Source organism: Loxodonta africana, chromosome 13 (genome assembly GCF_030014295.1).
Source record: "Loxodonta africana isolate mLoxAfr1 chromosome 13, mLoxAfr1.hap2, whole genome shotgun sequence".
NCBI classification, from domain to species: domain Eukaryota; kingdom Metazoa; phylum Chordata; class Mammalia; order Proboscidea; family Elephantidae; genus Loxodonta; species Loxodonta africana.
Window position 1 is genome coordinate 28,050,004 of NC_087354.1, and position 27,978 is coordinate 28,077,981.

At 41.0% G+C, this 27,978-nt stretch overlaps 1 protein-coding gene across 3 annotated transcripts in view; it reads right to left on the reverse strand.

The window, feature by feature from the left end:
• Positions 1 to 11,671: 11,671 nt before the first annotated feature.
• NTRK3 (neurotrophic receptor tyrosine kinase 3) overlaps positions 11,672 to 27,978 on the reverse strand; it is a 474,569-nt gene continuing 458,262 nt past the window's right edge. For 2 of the 3 annotated variants that reach the window (XM_064267105.1, XM_003413897.4), the window contains 2 exons: positions 15,822 to 15,980; positions 11,672 to 11,857 (listed from right to left, as the gene is read on the reverse strand). In XM_064267105.1, coding sequence (XP_064123175.1) covers positions 11,672 to 11,857; positions 15,822 to 15,980 — 345 coding nt within the window. Of the gene's footprint in view, positions 11,858 to 15,821; positions 15,981 to 23,001; positions 23,044 to 27,978 lie in introns of all 3 variants that reach the window. The other variant, XM_003413898.3, reaches the window with a different exon arrangement.

Consider the following 27,978-nt stretch of genomic DNA (forward strand, 5'->3'; position numbering starts at 1 on the left):
GAAGAAAGTCACCTGGACAGAGGTTCAGAACAGAGGTGTCGATTCTCTATATAAAACAGACAAAAATTGGATCCAAGATTTTAAAAAAAGAAGAAGAAAGAAAAAAGGGAAGCTGAGATCATCCGAACTTGAGCAAAACATTTGCAAATTTCTTTGTATTTGAATACTTAGCTATATACTGATTTCTATCTAGAGTGGTTGAAATCTTCTTTTTTTTTTTTTGAATCATACCCAGCATTTAGTCAGCTGCACTGCACCTGATTTTTGCTTGAGATGTAAGAGAAACAGCATCAAAACATTAACTTGCTGCATAGTCACAGTAGGGAGGTGCGTCAAAAATAGAGGCTGGTGTCACAAACACCTGGAATATTTTTTAGGGGCTGTCAGTGACATCACTGTGGTAACCTTGGCGATCTGGCCCCCAAGGTTTATTGTCAGGGGTTTCACTTTCAGTCAGGCCCATCTCTCAGTGGGAAGCCTGAGCACATCTATTTGTTGGTGCTCAAGGCTATTACAAGTGTGGTTTATCATTTCTTCTTCACGCAGCAGTTCTTTCCATATTGAGGTTATTTCCCCTTGTACAAATGCAGGCCCTGGAAGGAAAGTGATACTGCTTCAGGATTGTTATCACTTCTGGTGCTCCCTGCAAAATTAGTTTTACCACCCTATTTATAGAGTAAGCTTCCTATTGTCTTACTTCACAAGCATTCAGTTTAAATTCATAAACTTCACAAAAGAGACAATGGGGAGCAAGGAGTTAAATGCAGGAAGAGGTGGCATTTGGCTACAAAAATATTCTGTGTTCCAGGCACAAAAACAAAATGTACCAAAAATCTCTTTTCAAGGAAAGAACCAAACGGCTAAAACACCCCTGTTCTGTGTATATGTTTTAAGGCATTATTCATCACTAAATGCTCAATAGTGATTTAAAAAAAAAAAAAAAAAAAAGGCCAATGACAAAAGCTCTAGAATCCAGGTGCCAAGGGGAATTTAAGGAAGGTGAATCTCAAAATGGAGCACGTCTCGAAGGCGGGCTTCCAGCTCAGTTCCCAGCAGCACTCACAACTAAGCAAGTGGGCTCCATGCAGCTCATAGAGCACTCTGACAGCTATTACCTGACTTGGATCGCATAGTAACCCTCTGAGCCAGGCAGGGGGTTGTTAGCAGCTCTTGCTTATAGATTAAAAAACTAAGGCACAGAGCAGACAAGGCCTCTTCCAAGGTCACTCAGCAGGAAATTGGAACTTAAGAACCTTCTGCCTCCTACTGCCACCATTTTCCTCCACTCCACTTTCCACCTGGCTTGCCATTTTAGCATGGACAGCATTTAAAACAGACCTCAAGTCTTCCCTAAAGAAATGCAAGTGACAGTTTTTAGAAATCTCATTGAAAAACATTAAGAGAGAGCAAGACAAAAAAAAAAAAAAAAGATTCAAACTAGCCCCAGAGTTACAAGAAAAAGAAGTGCTTTTTTTTTTTTTTCAGTAAGAGATTGGGTTAGACATGATGCATTTGTCTTTAGTGGTAGATGTGGATAGTTGATCGTCATTCACTGTTTCATTCTCCAGAGACATGAAGGGACAGAGTTAAAACACCTACTGATACATGATTTGAGAAATAGAGGGTCTGATCTCCCAGCTCCTGGAGTGATTCCTTCCAACTCAATGTGCCCTACAGAGGGAGCATGTAGTCAGATCCAACACTATCCTAAAGGCATAAACCTTTCTGGTGCCACCACAGTAAAGGTCTCATTTGATTGAAAAAGACTCTTCTCCCCCTCAAGATTTGGATGCCGCTGCAAATCTATGTGTTAATATTATAGCCACTGTGCTAAATAAATACTTTGCTGGCATGTGGTTCTCCTAGTCTGCAGGGATACAGTACACCCACACCGATACCAAAACAAACCCAGTGCCGTCGAGTCAATTCCGACTCAGAGCGACACTACAGTGCAGAGTAGAACTGCCCCATAGTGTTTCCAAGGAGCGTCTGGGGGATTCCAACTGCCAACCCTTTGGTTAGCAGCCGTAGCCACCAGGGTTTCCTCCCACACTGATAGGGGCCCAGAAAAAAAAAAAAAAAATTAAGCCTTGGCTTTTAAGCATATTTAACAGCCAGAAAAAGCAGAGAGGATTTTGAAAAGGAAAACATGTTTGTAGGAAGGTTTGTCTTTCCTAACCAAGCCAGAAAGATAGGATGCCTCAAAAAGAATGCAGCATTTCAATAGGCTTGTTGTCCCAGTGTCTCTTGTGCAAAGGCAACTGATGAGGTGCTAATGAGGAGCTAATTACTTGGTCCACAGAGCTGGGAAGAGACTGATGGATGGCTGGGAGAACACATTTGTTTTCTCCGGGAACCTCACTACATGAAAAACTTGGTTGAGGCTTAGGCTAGGAAAGAGAGAGATGAGGCACTAAGGGCTTCCCTTGACTTGCCAGGGAGAGACTCTAGCCTGTAAGGGGTGATAGGGTGACAGGCAAGGGATGGATGGCAAGAGTTCAGACTTTAGAGAGCATCCAAATGAGAGCCCCAAGGGAGAAACTGAACACAAGATGAAAATGGAGCTGACTTTTCAAGGTGGGGACGTTGGAAACTTGTAGGTGGAAGCTTGAGAAGATTTATTTCAATGACAACTGATGTGAGCGATAGGTCAGAAATTGGGTTGCACCATCACTGAAATCGGAAGCTTCACAGGCCTAGAACTAGCTGCCAGCTGCCCAGTTTAAACCAAGGACACCATCACCTGGGCCCAGATAATTGAGGTGACTTGTGTCACCCAGCCAAGTAACCCCCAGTCCAGCCCTGCTTACTACTAGCCCTGTGCTTTTCCATGTCACCATGTTAACCCTCTCGCTTCCTGTCCAGATATCATCTAAATGGTTTAGTTTCATATTGGACTAATTGTGTCAGCACAAAGATAGGTTCAATAATCTGCTATTTCACATTTAAATTTGCAGTTATTCTTTGTTAATTCAGGCTCAAGTTAGTGAGTTACTGTTTTCTTTTCCCCCCAGAAAATCAATTCAGTTTGGTTCTTGTTTCTCTAAAAAAAACTAGTCCTACTTTTAAATATACAGGTTCTGAGAAACTCAGGGTTTAGCCTCCTTTGAAAAAGCCCTAACTTTGTATGTGATCCACAGTGCCAAAAGTTAAAGGTTGTGTGTTGGTTTATCATAGGAAAAAAAAAACAAAAACCTGTGAGCTGTAGATAAGTTTAAGAAATGGACATCTGGGGCCCACTTATTTGCACATGTACACAGAAATCAGTGTGGGCCCATATTGGTTTGCATACCAGTAGTGTTGGGGAGGTGTTTGTGTACATGTGTGTGCGTGCACACAAACACAAGGTAGTATAAACAATAAAAAAGAAAGGCAAATGTATTTTGCATTAAGTGAGCTTGACTTCTAAAACAAAATTCAACACTGATAATTGTTTTTAAACAAGATCATCAAGTTTGCCTCTGTATTGTGGTTATGTGACTGGATCCAGCAATCTATTTCCCCAGTCAATACAAACAATGTCCTTGGCTGAAGACTTTCATTTCTCCAGAAATATCTAAGAATATACGAGAAGTTGCTTATTACTCATATAACAGACAAGAGGCAAAGTAGGAAAAAAACAATTTCAAAGAGAAATGGAGTCAGTAAAACCCCATAGAAATGTGTTCTCCAGGCTTTAAAGGTATTCTAAAATCTTGAGGGAATTTTCCAGAAACTCCTGTGATGACATGGAACAGCTAGCTCTATGGAATCTGAAGACAACTGAGTCTAAGCTGAAGAATTTTTCTCAAAACTTTTGATGTCATTAATTGCCCTAGTTTAAAGAGAAGTTGTGATTTCAGCTTTGAGGTTTCAATCGTTTGCTGTGCCTGAATGCGGCATCACACAGTGAGTTGAAAAGCTTTCTGTAGCCCACCAGACCTTGGGACTACCTTGGGCTTAAAGGACAGCTCCATCCTCTGCCCCAGCCAGGAGAACAAGGAGCTGGTGGCTGTCTCTCTTATAAGGGCCATAGAAACACCTGCATTGGCAGAGGACAACCAGAAGAAAAGTGAGAGGCCTGGAACTAGTTGTTGTCAGAATCTGTCCACCCCACCTGGCTGCAGCCTTCCATGCTTGAAGCACTGGAGGGCTGGGGAGCCCAGAGCAGGGCTGGCTGACTCTGGGCACACTAATTCTTTATAAACCATTTCACTTTGTGCAGCATCAAGGAACGCTGCAAAACTCTGTCATCAGCAGAGTGGTTTTCATGGCTTGTTTTGCAGTCCCCTCAGGGGAAAACCTATATGATGACAACCACTGTCACTCCAACTGACCAGAAAGCCTGGCTCAGCACTGTGGTTGGAGAGAGGTCAAAGCCCCTTCTCCTGGGGTCAGATCCCAGCAATGGCTTTTCTGCTCCTGGAGGCTAAGAGTTCGTGGGCAGAGAGAGCAGTGGGTACGGAAGGGAGAGGAGGGTTGCTGAGGGTGGGCCACCGAGGGTTCCAGAAGGGATTTGCAGAGACACTCCACATGCATCTCAATGAGCTGTGTGGTAAAATTCACTGCACAGAGGTTAATCTAGATGTCAGCATTGTCTGACAGCACTAAAATTACTCCAGGGCAGGGCTCCTTCAGAAGTCTTAATATAACAGTCAATTCCATCCTGCCTGCAGGAAATGAAAGTTTGCTGCTTTGTGTGCCGAATCATTCAACACCAATTTTCTCCCTGTTTGAAGTCCAAACTGTTTATGGTCCTGGGATTCACCTCGTATTAAGACTTTCGTGGCATTTGAGAAGTCGGATTGTCAGTCCTATGGAAGCCAGATGAGAGGAGCAAAAGACGAAATAAAAAAGGAAAACAGAGAAAAATGAAAGAAAATCTTCTTTACTGAGGATAGCTGAAATCAAATCACTTGGACCAGGTTTATTTATTCACTCCAGAGGTGGGATCCAAGGCAGCAGCTAAATGTCAGGCAACTGTTACCTGGAGATGGACCATGGTCAGATCTCCAAGAAGAAAGCAGGAAACATTGAAGGAAGCTATTCATTTGAGTATGCCCTGCCAGTTACCATATTACAAAATTAGTTGATTTATGATGCCCGTGCACCCTTCTTAAATGAAGAAATAACTTCCAGATTTAGACTGGAGTATTCACATTGCTCACTGGCTTTTAGTGATGTTGCACCCAAAATATACAGTAGATACCTGGCCTCTCAAGCTAACTGTGGCCTCCCAGGAAAAATGTCTAAATTTCTCATTGCTTAGAGTGAGAAGAAACCAACTCTTCCCTAAGACGTTAAACTGAAAAGCAAAACTGGAGTATCTAGAAGCTTCTCAGAAGTAGATGTCCAACAGACATTTCCTCATTTATGTTATCTTGATGCATCTTCTATTACAAACGTCTAGCTTTGCTGGCCATGACTTGGGCCATGCCACTGCACACAAATCAGCATTTACCTTGGTTTTGAAGAAAACTTACCAGACTACTGCTCTGATGGAAGAGAAATAGCCCAGCTCGCTGGTATAAGACAAATCCCCTACTACAAATCTCAGCCAGGCCTTATTTTAAATTTGGAACTTAGTAGCTAGCAAAAAAGAAAGGAGAATCTGAGTGTTCTTATTTCAATCAAGAATTTCAAATACTTTGAGGGGTCCCCCAATTGCCACAGATTTCCTCGTGAAATAGAAAAGTGTCTATGGAGGCACACTGAGACTTGGGCCAGAGACAGCTCAGGTTGCAAAGCATAGAATTCTTATAGGCAGTCATAGAAACTATGCTTGGAGAGAATGCACCAGGCAAACAGACCCTGTCAGAAGCCAAGATTCAGGTCTTGGGGTAGAACAGCCCATGCTCAGAATAAAAGTCCTAATACCCTAAACAGTGACATATTTTCCACCACTGTCAGCAATGCCTTTCAGAAAGAACAAGAGATGACCAACAGTTCACATTCTCTCTCTCGTCCTTACTAGAGAGTCGTTTCACCTGTGTTGCGTGAGTTAAATACCAATCCCCAAATCAGATGTGGTAGAAACAGTTCTTCTCTCTGCGTGGAACTGCAACAGAAAGTTGATCTATCAGACAACCAGGAATAGTGATTTCCAGACTCTCAGAATGTTGTCATCAGCATAATTTAATTCAGGGAGCACCAAACGATCAAACTTTCCAGGAGGACAGGTTTCCCATCAGCACCTTTCTGAATGTCTTAGGCCAGTTCATCTTAGGATTTCTCATCTCCTAGAAACCTAAGGCTCAAAAAGAACCCCAAGAATTATGGAATTAGTTCTCTGACTCCAAGCAGGCGTTCACTGAACCATTCCAATGAAATATATAGATAAAAGCACACAACGTACATATGCCTACACTTTCCTTACGGTAGCACCTCCACTGATGCTAAGCAACCTCAAATCTTTTCAGAAGTCTGTGCTGATGTCTTAATAATGATACAAATACTTGTCATTTTCTATTACAACCTATTAAATGTTGACCAAGGCCATTTATTTGGTATCATAGAAGAAGGTGGAGCTCCAGGGACCAAAACATACAGTGGCCACAGCACTCAAGTCCTGACCCAAAGGTACTAGTTTTTACTTGAAGTTAGGGAAACATTCTAAGAAAAGCAAGTGCCATTGGGTGTTCTAGCAGCTTGGCCCCCAACCCAGGCTAACAATAGACATCTCAGGGGCGTGTGAGGACAGTTCTCTGGACTGCTGGCACATAGATCTATTCGGCAAAAATATGGATAAAGCACTGGCAAGAACCCAAATCTCAACACTGGACACTGCAATAACTGTATCTCTGGAGTCAGAATATCAGTGCTGCTGCTTAGTTTGGAGAAGGGGATCAAGGAAGCCATTTGTCATTCCCGAATGGAAATGATGAATGGGAATAGTCTGCAACTTCAAACACTACCCTTTTTCAACATCCTAAAACAAATGAACAAAAAACCAACCAGCGGCCATCGATTCTGACCCATGGTGACCCCAAATGCATAGAGTAGAACTGTGCTCCATACGGTTTTCATGGCTGTGACCTTTTGGAGACAGATCACCAGGCCTTTCCTCAATGATGCCCCTGGGGAGGTTGAATTGCCAACTTTTTGGTTAGTAGTCAAACAACTGTTTGCACGACCCAGGGACTCCCTTCCAACATCTTAGCCCCTTAAAATTATGAGTTAAAGATAAAAATCGTTTGGTTTTGAGATAGAGTTCAGCTTGCAAGTGGCCTGCATGAGAAGTGGCTAGGCCTTTTCCAGTAGCTTGAAATAACCTCAGCCAACTTGGACATGTTCGTGTTGAATGGAGAAGGATGGCTAATTGGGTAGGATAATTTGAGGAAAGTCAGCCATGAAAGTCAGGCAGAGCTTGAAAATTCGGTCCCTGGCTTGTCTGCCTGGCTTCCCCCATCAATATTCCTCACCCCTCAAACCTACCAGTAACCAAGTCTTCCTTACTTTTCTTCCATAATCAACTCCTTGGCATAATTAACTTTTCTCCCCCACCCCCACCCCACCCCCATCCTCACCTATCTTTCATTTTTGCTCTTATCTCTAACAAGCAGTTGGAGCCAGAATATAGCTTCTTCTTCTTTTGGGGGGAACTGAAAGAGTTCCTAAAAATATCTTTTTCAACCTTTTAAATGTCTCTGATAAGAACTCTGATAATCTGAGAAATTAGCTGACTTGGCCAAGGTTACCTGGATCATTAAGAGCAAAAGGAATTCCAGCAGTCTTTCCACCACTCCACACACTCCTAACTTCTTACGTATTCTGTGCCCTCCTGGCATGACTGACTTGTTTTTGCTTCCAAGTGGAGTCTCATACGTCTCCAGAAATTGGCTGTCAGCTCCTCTGTTGGTGTTGGGTTCCATAGTATTTAGCACCAAAAATACTTGCACTAGTGTATTGCGCAAAGTAAGCATCCCTGGAGAACAGTAATGTTCAACTTGAACCTGGAAGGACCAAGACTCCTTGGCCTCCAGTGGAAGAGCTCTCTTCAGGGATAATTTGTGCATGATCTGCTGAGTGGGGGAGGCACCAAGTCTTTTGTTGATTAGAAGAGGCTTAGTGATTGATCCCCAAGGTCCACTCACAGGTCAGCATTTGCAGGGCAGCATTTGGTTCACATAAAAAGCAAAGAACTGGAAAAATCCTTGGCCGTAGCACCCTACTCCAAGGTGGCCATCCACTAACAAGTCCAGGAGAGGAATAGGTGAGGATGGTGTGGCAGGACAATCAGCCTGAGTGCCCAGAGCATTCATTCACTTGCTTGCTTCAAGCTAAGCTCTCAGGGATATTCTGGCCTAGTCTTTTAAAATGTGGATTTGGTATGGAGGGATGAGTGTGGAGCGGACTTGGGTGGCCATATTGGTGGATGGAATGTCAGCTCAAGACTCATTTAACCACGTTAAGCTTTTTAAAATAAATAAATAAACCTTCACCGGTGCTTGACCAGTATATGGGAAGGCTAGGATAGAGAATGAGGCCAAACTTTCCCTCTGGGGCTAGAGTAGTTTCAGACACTTCAGCCTCTACACAGTTGTGACATAAGCGTGAAGGAGGAAAGCAATGTCCACCCCTGCCCAGGTCTAGTGAGTCCTCAGAGGCAGCTGCCCCTGGCCCACACAAGGCCTGAGGAAGGCTGTCCAGGCATTCCAGAGTGTTACTAAGAAAAATGACACAGTGACCCAATGCTGTTAGAACATAAGAGCTAGAAGATACCAGAGATTGGCAAGTTCACCCCTCATTTGGCAGATGGGGAAACTGAGTCACAGCAGGGTGTGTCTTGTCAGTCTTGTCCCAGTATGAGAGGAATAATCCACTCCAGTCCCAACACCTCCAGAGCCCTAGAGTACCTCATTAGTTTTCACAGTCCTACTCTCTGCCTCCTTCACTCTCCAAAAAACTTTTCACTTTGTCCACCTGCCCAGGTTAATAAGTTCACAAGTAAAGTAGATTCAATGCAAAGCCTATGACAAGGGCAGAAAGAAAGCAGGTCCTCCCTCCTCCTTCTTGCTCAGGTACTGTCTTTCTCGGCTCTTCCATAGGCAGCTGTCTACCATGGGCATGGCAGAGATGACCCCAAGGCCAACATGGAGGCCTGTGGGGCTAAGATTAGGGCAAGCTGACAATTTTAGTCTCCTTTAGTGCTCCCTGTTCCCGAAAGAACTGCCTTATTTCATCAGACAAGTTAGTGCCCTGATGTGAACGCTTAGCACGTTCTTCACAACAGCCTCCAATCCCTCTCCATTCCTCCTTCTTCCCAGCTCATCAATGAGTATGAAGTTCTAGAAACACACAGCCAAGAAAAGAGAAGCCACACAGTGTCTGTTTGGGGGGATATGGGAAAGGGTACCAACAGGAGCCTTGGATCCTCACATCTAACCAGAAGACACTTTTCCCCTCAAATCACATCCTCCCTGAACACCCGTCTCTTAGTTACCCAGCTTACACCAGATTGTATATTTCCGACCAGTATTAACATTCCCAGAGCAGAGCAAGGGCCTCTAGGTAAAAAGACAAGAGGGGTAATCACCATGGGATAGATAGCAAAGGGTTCTTTTGATGTGGTCAATCCAAAGAGCTTTCCTCAAAAAGTCCCCAGGGGCTAGGAGCATAGCACAGTGATAGACCCACACCAAACTCCCAGCTCACCTCCCTCCCTTCCCAGTCCAGCTGAGCAGCCCCCCGATCCCCGAATCCTATAAGTGGCCTATAATCTGAGCACAGCTCTTTTCTATTTGAGTAAAAACATTTGTTGGTCTAAGAAACAAGTAAAACCACATACACATAATTCAGTCTGAACCCCAAACAGGGATGCCCACACTTCAGCTGGCTCCAGCTGGCCAGAAGGTCCAGGCTGCTGCCAGTCCCTTAAGCTGGCAGTAAAAGGGCCAGGTCAGAGGCTCCCGAGAGGCTCCAGTTCCACAAAGGCCGGTCTGTTAGGTAGCTGTGCTTGGAGTGAGGTGGAGGGGCTGGATGGCCTGTGAGGGGAACTTCCTTTTCTCCCCAGCAAGAGGGCTTGGCGGGGTCGGGTGGTTGGCTTCCACGGGCATTCCTTGTCATGTGGCAGAGAGGCCCAGAGATCTGACCCTGTTGCTGTCCTTGGCAGCAGCGAGAAGGCAGTCATTTCTCTGGTGCTGGGGCAGAGGGAGCTGGCCCCAGCCCATATGCTTTATTCTCCCTCCCTGGTCGGGGCTCGGTCCTCATTAAGATGCCAAGCCTGCAGCAGTGGCCACTCACTGGACATCTTCCAGAGAAGCCTCAGGCCCTCCCCCACTCGGCCCCCAGTCCACAAAGCTATTCCTCAGCCCCTGCGTCTTCACAACAGCTCAAAGGCAGATGCATCAATCCTTCCAGGGGCTGGAAACGTGAGGAGAATGCCAAGGGGCCGGGTGCAGGTGCCAAATAGATTCTCCCCTGCTGATTCCTGCCCACTTGGCTGCCTGGCTCCCTAAAACAAGCACTGCCCCAGCCCCCTGCTCAATCTGGCTCCCTTCCGTGGCAGTGGGGTTTACTGGGGCTTTGGAGAAGCCCAGGAAGTGGGGGCTCGGAGCTGAGGGAAGCAGGAGGAGAAATGAGGAGGACCCAGAAGGGCAACCTTATAATGACCTACAAGCAACTAAGTCTCCTCCGGCTGAAATTCTGAAGCCTGCTGTGTCCAGTCACAGGACAATTCGGAGGATGAATGACTGTTTTCTAACCTCTTCAACTACCCAGGGGCCTAAAAATAGGAGGGGGTGGCCAAAGGGTCTTTCCAAGGATGGAAAGACGGTGGCAGTGCCTTATCAGGGTCTGGGTTCCAGCTCTTTTTTCTTCTTGGTTCTTTAAATCCAGAAAGTCCAGTTCTTGAAGTTCAGAGGATAGACGGCACATCCCTTTCAAATCTAGCAAGAAACTTGAGCACGGTTGACACCCTCAATGGATTGGTCTTCTGTTGTCATGGTTTTGTGTTTTGTTGTTGTTTGTTCAGTGTTTACCCGTAGGTGCCATCATTGTATTCCCAAAAGCATCAAGTCTATACTTTTAAGAATGGACACATTAGAAAACTGTCTTGAAGTGGAGGAAAGGGGAAAGGGGAAAGGGCGTGGAGGCAATGGACAGGAGAGACACAACATGTGCCCAGAGGACCTTGGTCCGGAGTCATTTCCTAGCTGAGCACTTGTACTTGTGCAAAGCTCCAGGGAGTATCGCCAATACCCAGCAGTGATTGGCTGCCCACCCCGGCTCCTCCCATCCCCACGGGAAGATTGTCTATCTGTATCGTCAAGGTCTTCTGCTCCCAAAAGCCAGAGCTGAAGGAGCATGGGCCACAGCTTAAGTCAAATGGACTCCTCATTTGCGTTAATAGCATTTAAGATTTTCTGAGTTGTTGTTAAAGTCTTGTGGTTTTCTGTATCAGCAGCTTCTCTCTGTCTTAGTGAAGAAAGTATCTCTCTATAGATATAGATAGATAGTTAGATATATAAATATATATATGTATATATATATGCCAAACTGCCTTACAGGTTTTTTTTTTTCTTTCTTTTTTTTTTCTTTTTCAGTGTTGTATGTGTAGCAGGCACTTGAGTTTTTATGAAGATGTTCGCTTCAGTCAAGGATGGAAGAAAGGAGTTGTGAGGTGGCCAAAGGAGATGGAAGGCAGGGAGAGAGGAGGCAGCAGAGAGGAATTCTTGATGACCACTGGCCACCACTAGCCTAGGATGTCCAGGTAGATTGGGGTGGCCTTCCCCAAAGCATGGAGGATTTTGTAGATCTCCTTGATGTTCAGCCGCTGCTGCGGTTCCCTCTGCCAGCACCCCAGCATGACATCATAGACTTCCTTGGGGCAGACTCGGGGCCGCTCCAAAACACGACCTTGAGTAATGCACTCGATGACCTGCAATAGAGCAGGAGAGGACAAGGAAGTTACATCCAAAGCCCAGCCTTGGCCCTGTGGCTCATACTCTGAAAAACGCAACAACCTCATTGATGAGCTTCACTGCAGAGCCAGGGTGTCCACAAGCATTGGTCAGGAGACAGCACTGAGTTTCTTACCTGTCTTGTGTCTGAGTTTTGAAAGCAATGATCAGGACTGGCTGGTCAAACCCAATGCTGCCCTTTACACTCCACCCCTTGGCTCAGGCCTTTGTTGACTTCCACTCTATCTGACTCTCAACACAGACTCTTACTTCTCTTCTTCTCTCGTTCTGAGCCTCATCTCAATGGTTCAGCTGCATTCCTTTTCCATTTGGTAATGGGGATCCTCTTTGTCTTATGAATCTGTCTAACTTTCAAAGGATGGAGTGCTGTACCACTGGGTCCCTCCATGCCTATCTCCCTTTGGCTCCCACCTCTTGGCAAGTTCCTCTCTCAGCTACAGCCTCTTTTCACATTGACATGCTCACCTCTGAGCACTTTCTCAGCTAGTCCTGTCCTACCCTGCTCTTGGCACTAAACCATGCATCCTCTTTCTTTTAAAGTCCTTCTTAACACTCAGACTAACTGCTTGATTTACCACTGGCTAGTTGGGTGCAAGTCATTTAACCTCTCAGGCTCTCAGCATCTTCATCTGTACAATGGTGATATGATATCTGCCTTGCCCACCTCCTAAGAGTGCTGTAAGACCAAATGAGATCAAGAAAAGAGACTGTATGGCCCTATATATTGAAGGGAAGGCAATAAGGAGAAGTATGAAGAAAACAAATAAAACATGGCTGAACCAACCCCAACCTCAAATGGCCACTTTAGGATGAAGCCTGTATTTGCAGATGATTTCTGATTCCTAAAGGCACTTCTTAGCTGACACTGAATATGTGCATTTTCAAGACTCTATCTTCCAGTTTCCAGTTTACCCTTAACTTCTCCCTCACTCTACACAGTGTAACCTTAACATGAACTTCAGTTTCTTCATGTGAAAATTGGTTATGATGATACAAACATGCAAAATAGTCTCTAGTTCAGGACTTGAACAAAAAAAAAATTTTTTTTTTTCCATTTTTGCCCCTATTAGTCTGTGCTTGGTTGGGCAAGAGAACTGCCTTTTTCTCATTTGTATCTCCTTATGTCGCCCTAACAGTGCCTTGTCTAGATGTGTTGTCTCATGCCACCCCAAACCTGGGTGAGCTCTTCAAACCGTCACCACACCAGCGCCCTCCTGGTCATATTCAGACCATTTGGGATGGCCAGCTAGGCTCATTTCCTTACCAACCTGATACCTCTCCAGCTGCTCATATTCCCTCTTGAGATTAGAGCCCCATTTCCACTCTCCATTACCTTCACCTCCATGAGAACAGATTCAACTCCAACTGGAGTAGCAGCTGCTGATACTAAGTTCAAAAGCACTTTGCAGTGTCTCTCCCAGTGGGAGCCTACTCAGTTTGTCAGCATCCATAAAGAAACTCATTACCAGTGGCTGCCAGTATGTGGATGTTGTGGTGGGGGGAGTGGAAGAGGTGGCTGGGACGGAAATCCTGCCTTCAAGGCCAGTGCCTCACCAAACTGTCTTAGAAGAGACCCCAAACACTTTGTTAGCTACTATGGGCCAGTTCGTATGCCCAGGACAAGTCTTCTGCCAAGACTAACTGTACCCTCAGCCCAGGTTTTCTCTTTACTGGAGCCACCATACATGGAGACTGTGCTCAGGGTGCATGGGAGCATGTGTAAGTGTGTACATGCATGTGTGCATGAGTGTGTGCACATAAGTGCATGTGTGTGCTTATGAAAATACATGAGTGTTTGGTGTGAATCTGTAAATACATATATGTATGTGCATACATCTATGTGCATGCATGTGCATGTGTGTATGCATGCATGCATGGACGTGTGTGCATGTTTGAATGTGTGTGTGTTTACCAGCAATCTCAACCCCTAGGATACCAGTACCAGTTTTTTAAAATACCATAACAAATGGGTTCTGACGTGCACTTTTTCAATTTTTTAAAAGGTTGTTAAAATGTTTTAAGTTTTGTGGTTAGGCCCCACTGAGCGTATGAATGTTGAGATAGTGTAGATGTCAGTCTTTGAAATTCACTTAATTAAGCAGTCAAGATGTAGGAGCAGGGATGAGCACAACTTCCAAAAGGAAAGAGACTTTCTTGAATATTTAGATAAGATTCCAATATTAAAAGTTTCTTTGGCTCACTTTTTCCCAGAAAACAAGAGGCCGTAAAAAGAACTGCAATTTCTTGAAGGTCTGCTGGGTTGGAAACCTGCTCCCTTACTGTCTACAAACTATGCCGAATCCCTTGAGCCAATGCCCAGACATAATGCTGAGAAGCATCTTGGCTGGCTTTGGATGCCCAAGAGTCACGTAACCATGGCCCAAGCTTTCTCCCTGTCCAGAGGCTCTCACCTCTGAGCCTTGGCCAATCCATCCCAAGAACCCAAAGAGTTCCGCCCTCTTTGTCCTGAATCTCAATAGGTCATCTTAATGATTTTTTTGTGAAAATAAATTGAGTTAACACAGCTAAAATGCTTAGAAAGAACTAGATGGTGCCAGTTACCACCAATGACTGCCCTGACAGGGAACACAACAGAGAGTCCCTGATGGAGCAGGAGAACTTAAATTTACTAGAACTCAAATTCTAGTAAAAAGACCAGACTTAATGGTCTGACTGAAACCAGACGGACCCCAGAGGACATGGCCCTCGGACTCTCTGTTAGCCCAAAACTAAAACCATTCCCAAAGCCAACTCTTCAGGCAAAGATTAGACTGGACTATAAGACATAAAAGATACTGGTGAGGAGTGTGCGTCTTAGCTCAGGTAGACACATGCGACTATGTGGGCAGCTCCTGTCCAGAGACGAGATGAGAGGGCAGAGGGGGACAGGAGCTGCTTGAATGGACACGGGAAATACAGGGTGGAGAGGAGGAGTGTGCTGTCACATCATGGCGAGAGCAACTAGGGTCACATAACAATGTGTGTATAAGCTTTCGTATGAGAAGCTGACTTGAATTGTAAACTTTCACTTAAAGTACAATAAAAAAATAAAATAAAATGCTTAGAAAAGTGTCTGGCACTAAATGTTAGCTACTATTACAATTTATTATTATTATAAATTCAAATTATAAAAATTTAACTTATTTACTACTGTTATTTATTATTATGTTTCTTAGAAACTTTTTTTTTTATTATTAATTTGCTTCTTATTATGTTTCATTTTGTTGGTGGAAGGCCACACACGGGTCTGTCAATCATTTGAAATTTGCCTTCCCAACTCACCATCACTACACCCCGGTCCTGGCATGCCTAAAATCTTTGCGGCCCCAGATTACTTAGGCATACTAAGTAGTAGGTGTTTCCACAAGATGGCACAGTTGAAAAACTCATAGTTGTTCTTTGTTTTCATTTTCTGTCTTAGTGAAACATTCATAATTTTTAAGTGTGGCAGAATAAACAGAACTGTGACTCATATTTCAATTTAGACATCGGATTTTACGCTTTTTTGACATTTATATCTATTTTCTACAGTTATTTTTTTTTTCCTAAGAAGTTCTTCCCCATAACTTCTATGCTTATGCCTACATTAACTCTTGTCAGTGGGCTAAAAACCCCACCCGACATTTTGTAGACTGCGCACATGTCATGGCCTTAGATATTTCTTATCAGCCTTTCCCCAAATCAAGTTCCCCTTATGCAATAACTTTCCAGTGCTTACAGGGCATTGGTTTCTGTTTATGGTGATGAAAAAATATAGAAACAAATAGTGGCGATGGTTGTACAATATGGCGAACGTAACTAATGTCACTGAATTGTAAGTGTAAAAATGGTTGAAATGGAAAACGTTTTGTTATATATATTTTACCACGAAAAACGCATGTAAAAACAAAAATGAAGTTTCCCATTTGCCCCCTTCTTTACCTCTGTGTTTGAGAGCTGGAACCACGGCTGCTTTCCATAGGTGAAGATCTCCCAGAGGATCACCCCGAAGCTCCACACGTCGCTTTCCGTAGTGAACTTCCGGTACATGATGCTCTCAGGGGGCATCCAACGAATGGGGAGCATGGTGTGTCCTCCTACCTACAGGGGGAGAAGACAGAGGCATACACAGAGTGACCAGATGGCCAGAATCAGTTACGTCTGTCACACTTCTTATGTTGATACATTCTGTTGTTGTTTGTGTGTTGTTGAGTCTATTCCAACTCACAGTGACATTATCGGATAGAGTAGTATTTTCCCGTAGGGTTTCCTAGGCTGTGATCTATTTTTTTAATCTATACCCAAGAAGATTGCCAGGTCTTTTCTTCCTCGGAGCAGCTGGTGGGTTCAAACAGCTGACCTTTCAGTTAGCAGCTGAGCACTTAACCATTGCACCACCAGGGCTCCTTTGACGCACTCTATACCGGTTGCCATCGAATCGATTCCAACTCATAGCGACCCTATAGGACAGAGTAGAACTGCCACATATGGTTTCCAAGGAGCGCCTGGTGGATTTGAACTGTCAACCTTTTGGTTAGCAGCCATAGCTCTTAACCACCACACCACCAGGGTTTCCTGATGCGCTCTAGGTGCATCTTACTCCAACACAGCCACAACCTTATGCAGCTTGTATCAGAGGGTGAGTGGAGACACTGACATCCAAGACCTACGATGCTAGAGGCAGCTAGGGTAGCAATTAGAGATAAAGCTTGAGAGAAGGTAGGTTCCTTGGCACTGAGTGTTAGGAAAAATCACATGGTATTTAGGATAAATCACACGGAAATGTGTCCCCTAAAAAGATATGTTGAAGTCTTAACCCCAGTACCTGTGAATGAGACCTTGTTTGGAAATACGGTGTTATGGAATGAATTGTGCCCTCCTGCTCCCAAAATATGTGTGGGAATCCTAACCACGATACCTGTGGCTGTAATCCCATTTGGGAATACAATGTTCTTTGTTATGCTAATATGGCCATATCTATGTAGGGTTTGTCCTAAATCTATCACCCCCTATTGATATAAGAGCAGCAGAGACAAAGAAGAAATCAGGAAGCACAAACAAGCACAAAGGGGGAAAGATAGATGCCATGTGGAGATCTCCAAGGAGTGCCAAAAGGTTAGAGAGGCTGAGACAAGGATTTTGCCTCAAAGCAGACAGAAAGGGCCTTCCCTTATACCTGCCACCCTGAATTTGGACTTGTAGTCTCCTACGCTGTAAGAAAATAAATTTCTGATCCTTAAAGTCACTCACTGTGATTATTTCTGTTATAGCAACACTAAGAAACTAAGACACAGGGTTTTTGCAGATGTATTAAAATTAAGATGATGTCATAAACAATTAGGGTGGTCACTAAGTCCAAGGACTGGTGTCCTGATAATGAGAGGGAGATCTGGAGACACACAGACACACAGAAGAAAGAGGGTCATGTGAAAGCCCAGGCAGAAATTAGAGTGATGAGTCTACAAACCAAGGAACACCAAGGATTGCTGCTAACTACCAGAAGCCAGGAAGAGGCAGGGAAGGAGTCTTCCTCAGAGTCTTCAGAATGGGTATGGCCCTGACAACACCTTGATTTCAAACTTTCAGCCTCCAGAACCAGGAAAAGATAAATTTTTGCTGTTTTGAGCCATTTGGTTTATGGTAATTTGTTATAGCAGTCCTAGGTAATGAATACAAGATAGGAGAAAAGGGTTTCAGAAACTGGTACTACAGTAAAACCTAACCGTGAGAGGAAGTCTTGAGCAAAGTCAGCAGGATCATTGCGAGAGGGCATCAATGGTCAGAGTATTCGTAGACACCAGGTTAGGATCCTTGGCCAGGGTAGCTAAGGTACAATACATTCCATGGCCATTTAACCTGTAGGATTATAACTTCAGCTTCTACCTGACAATCCTGAATTTCTCACCATGACTTAGGACTTAGTGTGTCAGATGAAGAGGACAGAGAAATTCCCAAAGCACGGGAGGTGATTTGCTAATAAGAAATTCAGTGGGCCACAGGAGAATTCATGGCCGCTTTTAATAAAGTCTCAGAGACCAGTAATTAGAATCTTTAAAAGCAGCCTAATGAAGAAAATAGTGGTTTGTGGGTCTGCTGATCAGAAAACCAGGGCAAGTGGGAGTGACTAAAAGGGCAGGCACCCAGGGCACTCTTTTCTGAGAAAGACATTAGGGAAATACTCTTGACTGCCTGGCTAGTGAAAGACATTAGCATAAATGGAAGAAAATCCACTGCATATTTTAAAACACAGCAACTAATTGCATCATTGGTAAATAAACCATCAGAAATTGGAACTTTTCGCCAATACACAGAATTTGTAGTTACAAAAATGCTTATCGTTGATAAAAAGAGCTCTCTATAAACGTCCTGATGAACAATATAACTGAAGTTCTGGTTTCTATGTTGGGCCAGCTGGGGAAATAGTAATAATAAACACTTAAGAAAGAGTGATTTGTTGGGAGACAAGCAATCTTGTTTATAAAAAGGGAAGTTATCTTTGATTTACCCACATGAAGTATTTTAGGAGATAAATGATAATATGGATTTGCAGAAAAATTATTTCAACCTGAGATTTTATAATCAGGGTAGTTCTGTATCAAGTATAAAGGCAAGTGAAAATGTTTTTGGGGGGCAAGCAAGGATTTAGAAATTAAATTACTTACAGCATTTCAGATAATGAAAAAGTAAAACTTAATTGAGGATGGACCCCAGAAAAACAGAAATAAGAATCCAAGAAATACAATGACTTCGGTACAACACAAAATGCCGAGCAAATGAGCCAGGAAAACACATTCATATCTAAATAATAGTCGCTAATTTGGTGCTAATAAAGTCTTCCTGTAAAATAAAGATAGAAAGTAAATAATAATACTATTACCAACAATACTCATTGGGAATGAAATAGCATAGAATAGTAGGTAGAAAAAGAATCAAAAGCCTGGTAAAGGCTTTTAAACACAAAAAAATCTTTAACCAACACAAAAGACCACAAAAAGGGGGAGAAGGAACCAAGGTAAATAGAAAATACAAAATGGGAATGAAGTTTAAAGAATATGACTACAAACGAAAAATACTAATGGGTTATTGTTATCTTTTGCTGTAGAGTCGATTCTGACTCATGGCGACCCCACGCGTATTACAAAGTAGAACAGTTCCGTAGGGTTTTCTTGGCTCTGATCTTTAAGGAAGAGCATCACCACGACTCTTCTTTCATGGTGCCCCTGGATGGGTTCGAACCAGTCAAGCACAAACTGTTTGTGCCACCCAGAGGCCTTATATTACCTCTTAGATAAGAGAAAACTTTGGGTTAAAAGAATCAAGATACATGTGATTTGGAAAGGATATATATAAAACAAAATAACAGAAAATATTGAAAATGAAAGGGTAGAAAATATTAAAAAAAGCAAAATATACTTGCCTATATTAATATAATTAAAAAGGATTCAGAATGCCAAGAATTAAATGGAGACAAAGAGATTTGTATTATATTTAAAGATGACAAAAATCATGCTTATGATTGTCCTGAACTTATGTACCAATCAAAATAGCAACAAAAATATATAAAGAGTGAAACCAAGTCATAAATAAAACCGACAAAGCTACAATTATAATAGGAAGCTAAAAGACCTGTTACAAAATGACAGAGCAAGAAGATAACAGTGAAAAATGAATGAAAATACATTTTAAAATTCCAGAGAATGAGTTGGAATTGATAGATAAGGGTTTGTGTGATCGTGTCTTTTAACCTCCCTAAAGAGTTTCACCTTATTTTCAAATACCTAAAAACATTTGGGGGTTGCCACAAGTTGTAATCAACTTGATGGCAGTAGGTTTGGTTTTTTGGTTTAAAACATTTATAAAAACTAATCACATATTAGATCTCAACAAAAAATTTCAAATTCCAAGAGTAAAAATAAATATAAAGTAAAATTAAGAAACATTTTCTGTACCAAATAAATAAAATTGAAATCAATAGGAAAATGATAATGTCTTTAAAAGGTGCTCTCTGGATATTTAAAATAGTGTTTGGCAAAGAAAAAAATTAAAACTATTTAAACTAATAATAACTAAGTTCCTATTCATTTAAGCTCCTATTCATTAAAACCTATGGGAATATAGCTAATTTTGGGGAAAATTTTATAACGTTTAGAATAATTAAATATAACCAATTTAAAATAATTAAATATAACCAAAATAACGATTCAACAAAAAAAGTACTAAAGAACTACAAAATAAATTTAAAGAAAGTAAGAGGAAACAATAATAAAGATTAAAAAAGGACTTGGTATAAAACAAAACAAAGCTCAAACAAAAGAAAAAAGTAGACTTGATCTAGTTTAAAAAAAAAATTATATAAGCCTTTGGCAAGCTTAATAAGGGAGACAGAAGAGAAAAATTTTAAATGTTAAGGCTACTACAACAATAAATTTGAAAATATAGTGACTGACTTACAAGAAATTACTCATAATAAAAAATTTTAAGAAAGGGTAAAAAAACTTGACAGTTTAAAAATCTATACATTAAAAAGGTTCGATGTCCAATGACACCAAAAGTGGTAGTAACAAAAGGAAAAATACATAAATTAGTCTTGATCAAAATTAAAAACTATTGTGCATCAAAGTGCTTTATCGAGAAAGTGAAGAGATAGCCTACAGAATGAGGCAAAATATTATGGTAATCCTATATCTGCTAAGGGTTTACTATCTAGACTATATAAAGAACTCCTACAACTCAACAACAAAAAGACAAACAACCCAACCAAAAAATGGACAAAGGACTTGAATAGACATTTCTCCAAAGAAGACAGACAAACAGGCATCAAGCACATGAAATGATGCTCAAAGTCATTAATCATTAGGAAAATGCAAGTCAAAACCACAATGACACACCACTTCACACCCACTACAAACAAAAAAAACCCATTGCCATGGAGCCAATTCTGACTAAGAGTCACACCCACTAGGATGGCTATTATCAGGAAAAAAAAAAGGGAAATAGCAAGTATTGTCAAGGATGTGGAGAAACTGGAATCCTCATCCATTGTTGGTGGGAATGTAAAACGATACAGCCATTGTGGGAAAACTTGGCAGTTCCTCGAAAATTTAAACATAGAATTACCACATGACCCAGCAATTCTACTCCTGGGTGTATACCCAAAAGAATTGAAAGCAGGGACTCAGCCAGATACTTGTACACTAATGTTTCTTGCACTATTATTCCCAATAGCCAAAAGGTGGAAATAACTCAAGGGTCCATCAATAGATGAATGGATAAACAAAATGTGGTACAAACATATAAGTATCAGAGCATTTTTCACTCATAAATAGATGTGAATTTCTGAGACATGCTATGACATAGATGAACCTTGAAAACATCATGCTGAGTGAAATAAGTCAGGCACAAAAGGACAAATGCTGTATGATCCCACTTGCAGAAAACATCTAGAATAAGCCAATGCATAAAGACAAGTTTATTAGTGGTTACCAGGATCTTGGGGGGAAGGAAGAGTGGGGAATTACGGCTTAATGGGTACTGAGTGTGTGGCATTAAAAACTTTAAGAAATGGATAGTGAAGATGACTGCACAATATGGTGAATGTAATAAAGTTGTGGAATTGTATGCTTAAAAATGGTTAAAATAGTCATTTTTGTTGTATATGCATTTTTTAACCACAATAAAATTATAAAAAGCAAATAAAACAAAACAAAAAATGTACAAAATCCAGGTGACACAAGGTCCAGAGTTCTACTAAAATTTTCTATGCTATTTATATTTTTCCAAAGCAAAGTAAAGATGGAAACTTTCCCAAGCCACTCTCTGTGGCTTGAATATGCCGGACAACAAATCAAACTTAGCATACAGCCTTAACTATACAAATACAGATATAGATGTCTATATCTATATATGTGTAAAACTATCTCTGTTGTGAATATGGTCTCCAAATATGAATAAGATACTACTGTATTGAAACGGTAATGTTTTGTTGGTTGCATCGAGTCAATTCCAACTCATGATGACCTCATGTAATATACTGTAAGAATTCTATATTATAATTCAAGAAGGTTTATATTAGAAATGCAAGAATGCTTTAACCTTAGGAAATCTACTGTTTAATTTACTATGTTAAGAAATACAAGAAGAAAAAACATTATCCTTTGAAAAGACACAAAAAATTTCAACACCCTTTCATGATTAACGGTCCTAATTCATCAGTAATAGGAGGTGATTTCCTTTAATCGTAACTTGCTTTATCAATATTGTATTTCTTGAAAAAACATTAGAAATATCCTGCTTAAGTATTCTGATTAAAATCAAAAAGAAAATAGAAAGCATTTTCTATCATTGATATTATGTAATACTGTTCACGAATTCCTAGCCAATGCAATACAGCAAGAGTAAAATGAGGCAGAAATATTGAAAAAAAAAATCGAAACTGTCATTATTTGTGAATTATCTGTCTAAAAAGTTTAAGACAATTAACTAAAAAGTGATTAGAACCAATTATATGACTTTGTAAGCTACCCAGATATAAAATAAACATAAAAATTAAACTGTTCTCATCAATGACTTCAAAATACAATGGAAAATATGATTGTACAATAGTAACAAAAATGTTTGTAACTCCCAGGCAAAAACTTTAGCAGAAAATGTGCTAGGTCTATTTAAAGAAAGGTAGTGAAGAACATAAAAGAAGATCTGAATAAATGGAAAGACATGCCATTTCTTTGGTAGAAAGGCTCAATATCATAAATCTCTCATTACTCCCTCAAGTTAATCTAAAATTTCAACATGATTTCAATGTAAACCAACAGAATGTTATACGGAAATTGACAAGATGATTATAAAATTCATCTAGACGAGTAAATGCTTGATAAAGCTAAGGCACACTTGAAATAGAACAATGAGACAGATTTGCTATACCAGATAGCAAAACATAAAATTACAATAATGAACACACTGTGTTACTGGCATAGGAAGAGACAAATTTATCAATGAAATAAAATAGAATCCAGAAGCAGACCCATGTATAAATATTGGAATTTAATATATGAAATGATGGGTTAGTAATTAAAGTGTTGGGATGATGGACTATTCATCAAAAAAAATATGCTTAGATACCTACCTCACACCATATACAAAAATCATTTCCAGATGGATTAAAGAGCTAAACATAAAAACAAAACAATAATAATATTAGAAAAAAAGCTTAGAAAAGTATTTGCATAACCTCAGGAGAAGAAGGCCTTCCTAAATAAGACATATATTCAAAAAGCCATAAAGGATAAAGTTTAGAGGTATGACATAAAATTAAATACTTCTACATGGCAAAAGACAAAACAAGCATAGCTAAAACAGGAATGACAGAGAAAATATTTTCAGCACATGTAACAATTATAATCATACAATGCAAAGCACTCCTTCAAATTAGAAAAAACAACTCAACAGAAAAATGAATAAAGGATAAGGACAGATGATCCACAACATAACTACAAATGGCCACAAATGACAAGACACCAATTAAAACAACAAAGAGACACATTTTTGAATGTCATTTGGGAAAAACTGAAAAAGGTTGATACTATCCAGTGTTGGAGAGGGTTATAAGCCAAGAATTACTTTCAAATGTTACTACTGACATTAGGGCAGTCTTTGCAAGGGCAGTTAGGCAGAATTGGCCCACACTAAAGATCCAAGTGTCTCTCAATTCACCAATTTCACTTCGAGGAGTCTTAGAAAAGTACTTGCTTGTGTAAATGCCAATATTTGGTTGAAGTCATTTATTCTCATTGTTTTAAAGGGTAAAATGACCATGTTGTAGTCATTAGGTGCCTCCAAGTCAATTTTGACTCATAGGGACCCTGGGTGACAGGGTAGAGCTGCCCCATAGGGTTTTCTTGGCTGTCATCTTTATGAAAGCAGATTACCAGGTCTTTCTTCTACAGAACTGCTAGATGGATTTGAACTGCCAACCTTCCAGTTAGTCATTAAGTGCTTAACCATTTGCACCAAGAAGGCTGCTCATTAAGGGCACAGGCAGTGGTTAAAAGGAGTATAGGAATACAGTAAAGCTATGTGTACTCATGAGGCGCTCTGTTGGCACAGTGGTTAAGCACTTGGCTGCTAACCAAAATGTCAGCAGTTCGAACACACCAGCCGCTCTGTAGGAGAGCGATATGGCAGTCTGCTTCCATAAAGATTACAGCCTTGGAAACCCTATGGGACAATTCTACTCTGTCTTATAGGGTCGCTATGAGTCGGAATAGGGATGTGTACCGTATTTTTACACAAATAACATGGAGTCAATACCTTGTGGCGGGGGTAGGGTGTGGTTGGAGAACAAATATAGAAGGCACACATTATTTACATAAAAATAAGGTACTCCTATGTAAAGATGACTATGGTATATTAAATGTAAATGACAGGCATAGAAAAATAATATATTCACATTCTTATTAATGAGTGAAAATGTATATGTGTATACATAAGCAAATATATTATGTAACAATAATGTGTAACTTTGTAAATGCATAGATAAAGGCCCGAAAGATAACCACTAAACAAGTGGTTTCCTCTAGAGAAGAAAGCCTGGTGGTGTGGTGGTTAAGTGCTACAGCTGCTAACCAAAAGGTTGGCAGTTCGAATCTACCAGGTGCTCCTTGGAAACTCTATGAGACAGTTCTGCTCTGCCCTATAGGGTCACTATGAGTCAGAATCAATTCAGTGGCAATAGGTTTGATTTTGGTTTCCTCTAGAGAGGGCAGTGAGAGTCAGTAGTGACCAGAGATAAAATTTTACTCTTTACTTATTTCTATACTGTCTGGAATTTTATCATGATTGTGTATCACACCTGAAAATTTAAAACCAATAAAGAGAAAAAAAAATAAACATATGACTAAAGGGAAACCAGTGGATCTAATTAATTTAAGGTTTATATCAAAACATTTTTTAAAGAAAAACTAAATTTATTTTAGGATTTTCGTACCTAGTTTCCTAACCAAAAAAAAAAAAATAGAAACCAGGAATACAAGAGAATTTCTCTTGATAAAAACTTTTAAATTAAATGGAATCCTCCAAATTGATGCTAGCGTCTATCTCCTTTGATAATTTTACACACAATCTATAAGAGTGTTCTGTACTGAAATCTCCAAGTTTACAAAGGGAGAGAAATTCAAGTTTGATGGGCACAAGCAGTGAGGAGCTTAAGTCTTTGGGCTGCAAAGTATCAGAGGGACATTAATGGGTCACTGGAGCCCCGAAAAGGGGCATCGTTATCAAGAATAAGATCATCACCAAGGAGGGTGAAATTTATGTTGCATTGGTCCAGGTGTGGGCTAAAATATTTCAAGAGATCCGTGGTGTGACCAAAAGAGCCATGCATCTGAAGTCAGAAGCCCTGAGTTCTGATATGATTTCTGACAAGTGCTTAAACTCTTTGAGCTTCAAATTCCTCATCCTGAAAATAAGAGTTAACCATCCTGCCCAAGGTGATCATGTACGTAAAACCACACTGAACAACATTAAGTCCTAAAGATACATGCATAAGGTAAATAACAGTTTACTTTGTGTGGCCTTCCATGCTACCAGGCAGCACAAACAATCCAACCTCCTGGACTTTTCATTTTCCCCATAAAAAACTCATCTAGACTCACCTGTTCTTCCTCCAAGGTCACCTATATCCTTTCATACTGGAAAGTCCCAGTCTAGGAAAAGTAGTGGCCAAATCCTTCCCTGGTAAAAAACATTGACAAATGTCCCCCTGGTAAAACCTAGCCAGATAAACAATGGGCCACAACAATAATCTAAATGATAAGAATACTAACTAATGTACACTGGGTACCAGCCACTGTATATTACATCTAAACCAAAACCAAACCCAGTGCCGTCGAGCTGATTCTGACTCATAGTGACCCTATAGGACAGAGTAGAACCGCCCCATAGAGTTTCCAAGGAGTGCCTGGCAGATTTGAACTGTTGACCCTTTGGTTCGCAGCCATAGCACTTAACCACTACACCACCAGGGTTAGTACACTTCGTTTTATGACACTGATTAACAACCCCACGACATGTCAACACTCTCCCTTCTCGACCTTGGGTTCCCTATTACCAGCTTTCCTGTCCCCTCCTCCCTTCTAGTCCTTGCCGCTGGCCTGGTGTGTGCCTTTAGTCATGTTTTGTTTTATGGGTCTGTGAGACACTGAACTGAAACCAAATCTGTTGCCGTTGAGTCGATTCCGACTCATAGCAACCCTATAGGACAGATTAGAACTGCCCCATAGATTTTCCAGGGAGAACCTGGTGGATTCAAACTGCAGACCTTTTGGTTAGCAGCCATAGCACTTTACCACTACACCACCAGCGTTTCCATGTGAGACACTCGTGTGTTTTTAATCACTATCGGTTAGCACCTGAGCACTTGAACCACTGTGCCAACAGGGCACCTTGCCCTATATGATGTTGTTAGATGCCATCGGGACAGTTCCAATACATACTGATCCTATGTACAATAAAACAAAATACTGTATGGTCCTGCACCATCCTCACAATCATTGCTATGTTTGAGCCCATTGTTGCAGCCACTGTGTCAATATCTTTCATTGAGGGCCTTCCTCTTTTTTGTTGACCCTCTACTTTACCAAGCATGATGTCCTTCTTCAGGGACTGATCCCCCCCATTATCCCCATTTCACGGATGCAGAAACTGAAGCATCAAGAGAGTAAGTAACTTGCCCAAGTATTACATGAGATAAGTTTGTGTAAAATATTTACTATCTAGCCCTTTACAGAGAAAGTTTTATGAACACTGACTGAGACTCAAAGGGATAGGTGTATATCTTTTTTAATTTAACAAAGAGAATGACTCTTTTTTGTTTGGGTATAACGTGACCAAAATACTTGGTCACCATTTTATTTGTTTTTAGGTTATTCTTCCACTGTTTTAAATATAAGCAAATGTGGATTTATATTCATTTTCCTTCCCAATTTAGATAAAAGGTAACATAGCACACCTCTTCTATATTTTGGTGTTTTTGTTTTTTTCAATTAATACACTCCACATGGAGTTCACTTATCCTTTCAGACCCATATAAGGCTCCACCGTGACTGTATCACAGCTTATTCAATTCTTACTGGTAGGCATTGAGGTTGTTTCCAGTCTTTTGTTACTGTCAGTAGGGGAGAGCACTTTCCACATGCCCTCCAGGTGACTTGGATGCACCCTGATGAGGGAGAGGCATGGTTCCATAGAATGAGGTCTAGTATTATTATTCCGTTCAATAGATGGATGGAGTATGTTGTCTACTTTGTCCACTGCAATGATCTTCAGAACAGGGTCTACATACGTTTTGGAAATCCATGAAGTCCTTCTAACACGTACTAAGGCACGGGTCATTTTTAAAAGATTTTGTAGACCCTCAGCTTCCTTATGGGGTTTTTCCTACAATTGATCTGAGAACCTGCTTTGGTCCAGCAACCCCCTTTCCCAATCTCCATCTCCCACGCTCAAAAGGAAAGACAAGCCTTTTTCTCATTCTCAATTTCTGTAGTAACAACCTACAGAGTATAGACAAAGAAACTCTAAAATATTGGCGTTGATGTCAAAAAAAAAATGAAGGTCTCAAATAACTGGTAAACAAATCCTTTTGAACGTTGAGAAGTTTCCAATCCTTTTCAAAAAACTGAAATGGAATGAACCTAATTATAAACTGAGAGATGATTCAAAATAATTTTTGATAAGAGACCAATATCTGATTTTAGGCAAACAACTAGGTAGTAGTTGGTGTGATGGTTAAGCATTGGGCTGCCAGCCAAAATGTCAGCAGTTCAAACCCACCAGCCACTTCATGGAAGAAGAGACCTGGTGATCTGTTAAAGATTATAGCCTAGGAAACCATATGGGGCAGTTCTACTCTGTCATATAGGGTTACTATGAGTCGGAATCGACTTGGCGGCACACACCAACAGCAACAGTTCCAAGACTAGTCACATTGCTGTAACAAAACTTTTTTTCCTATCTACGTGTTTATGTGAATAATGTTTCTCAGTTTTTACATCTATAAAAATGAAAAATGGGAATAGAATTGATCTTGAGCCTTCCTTAATTT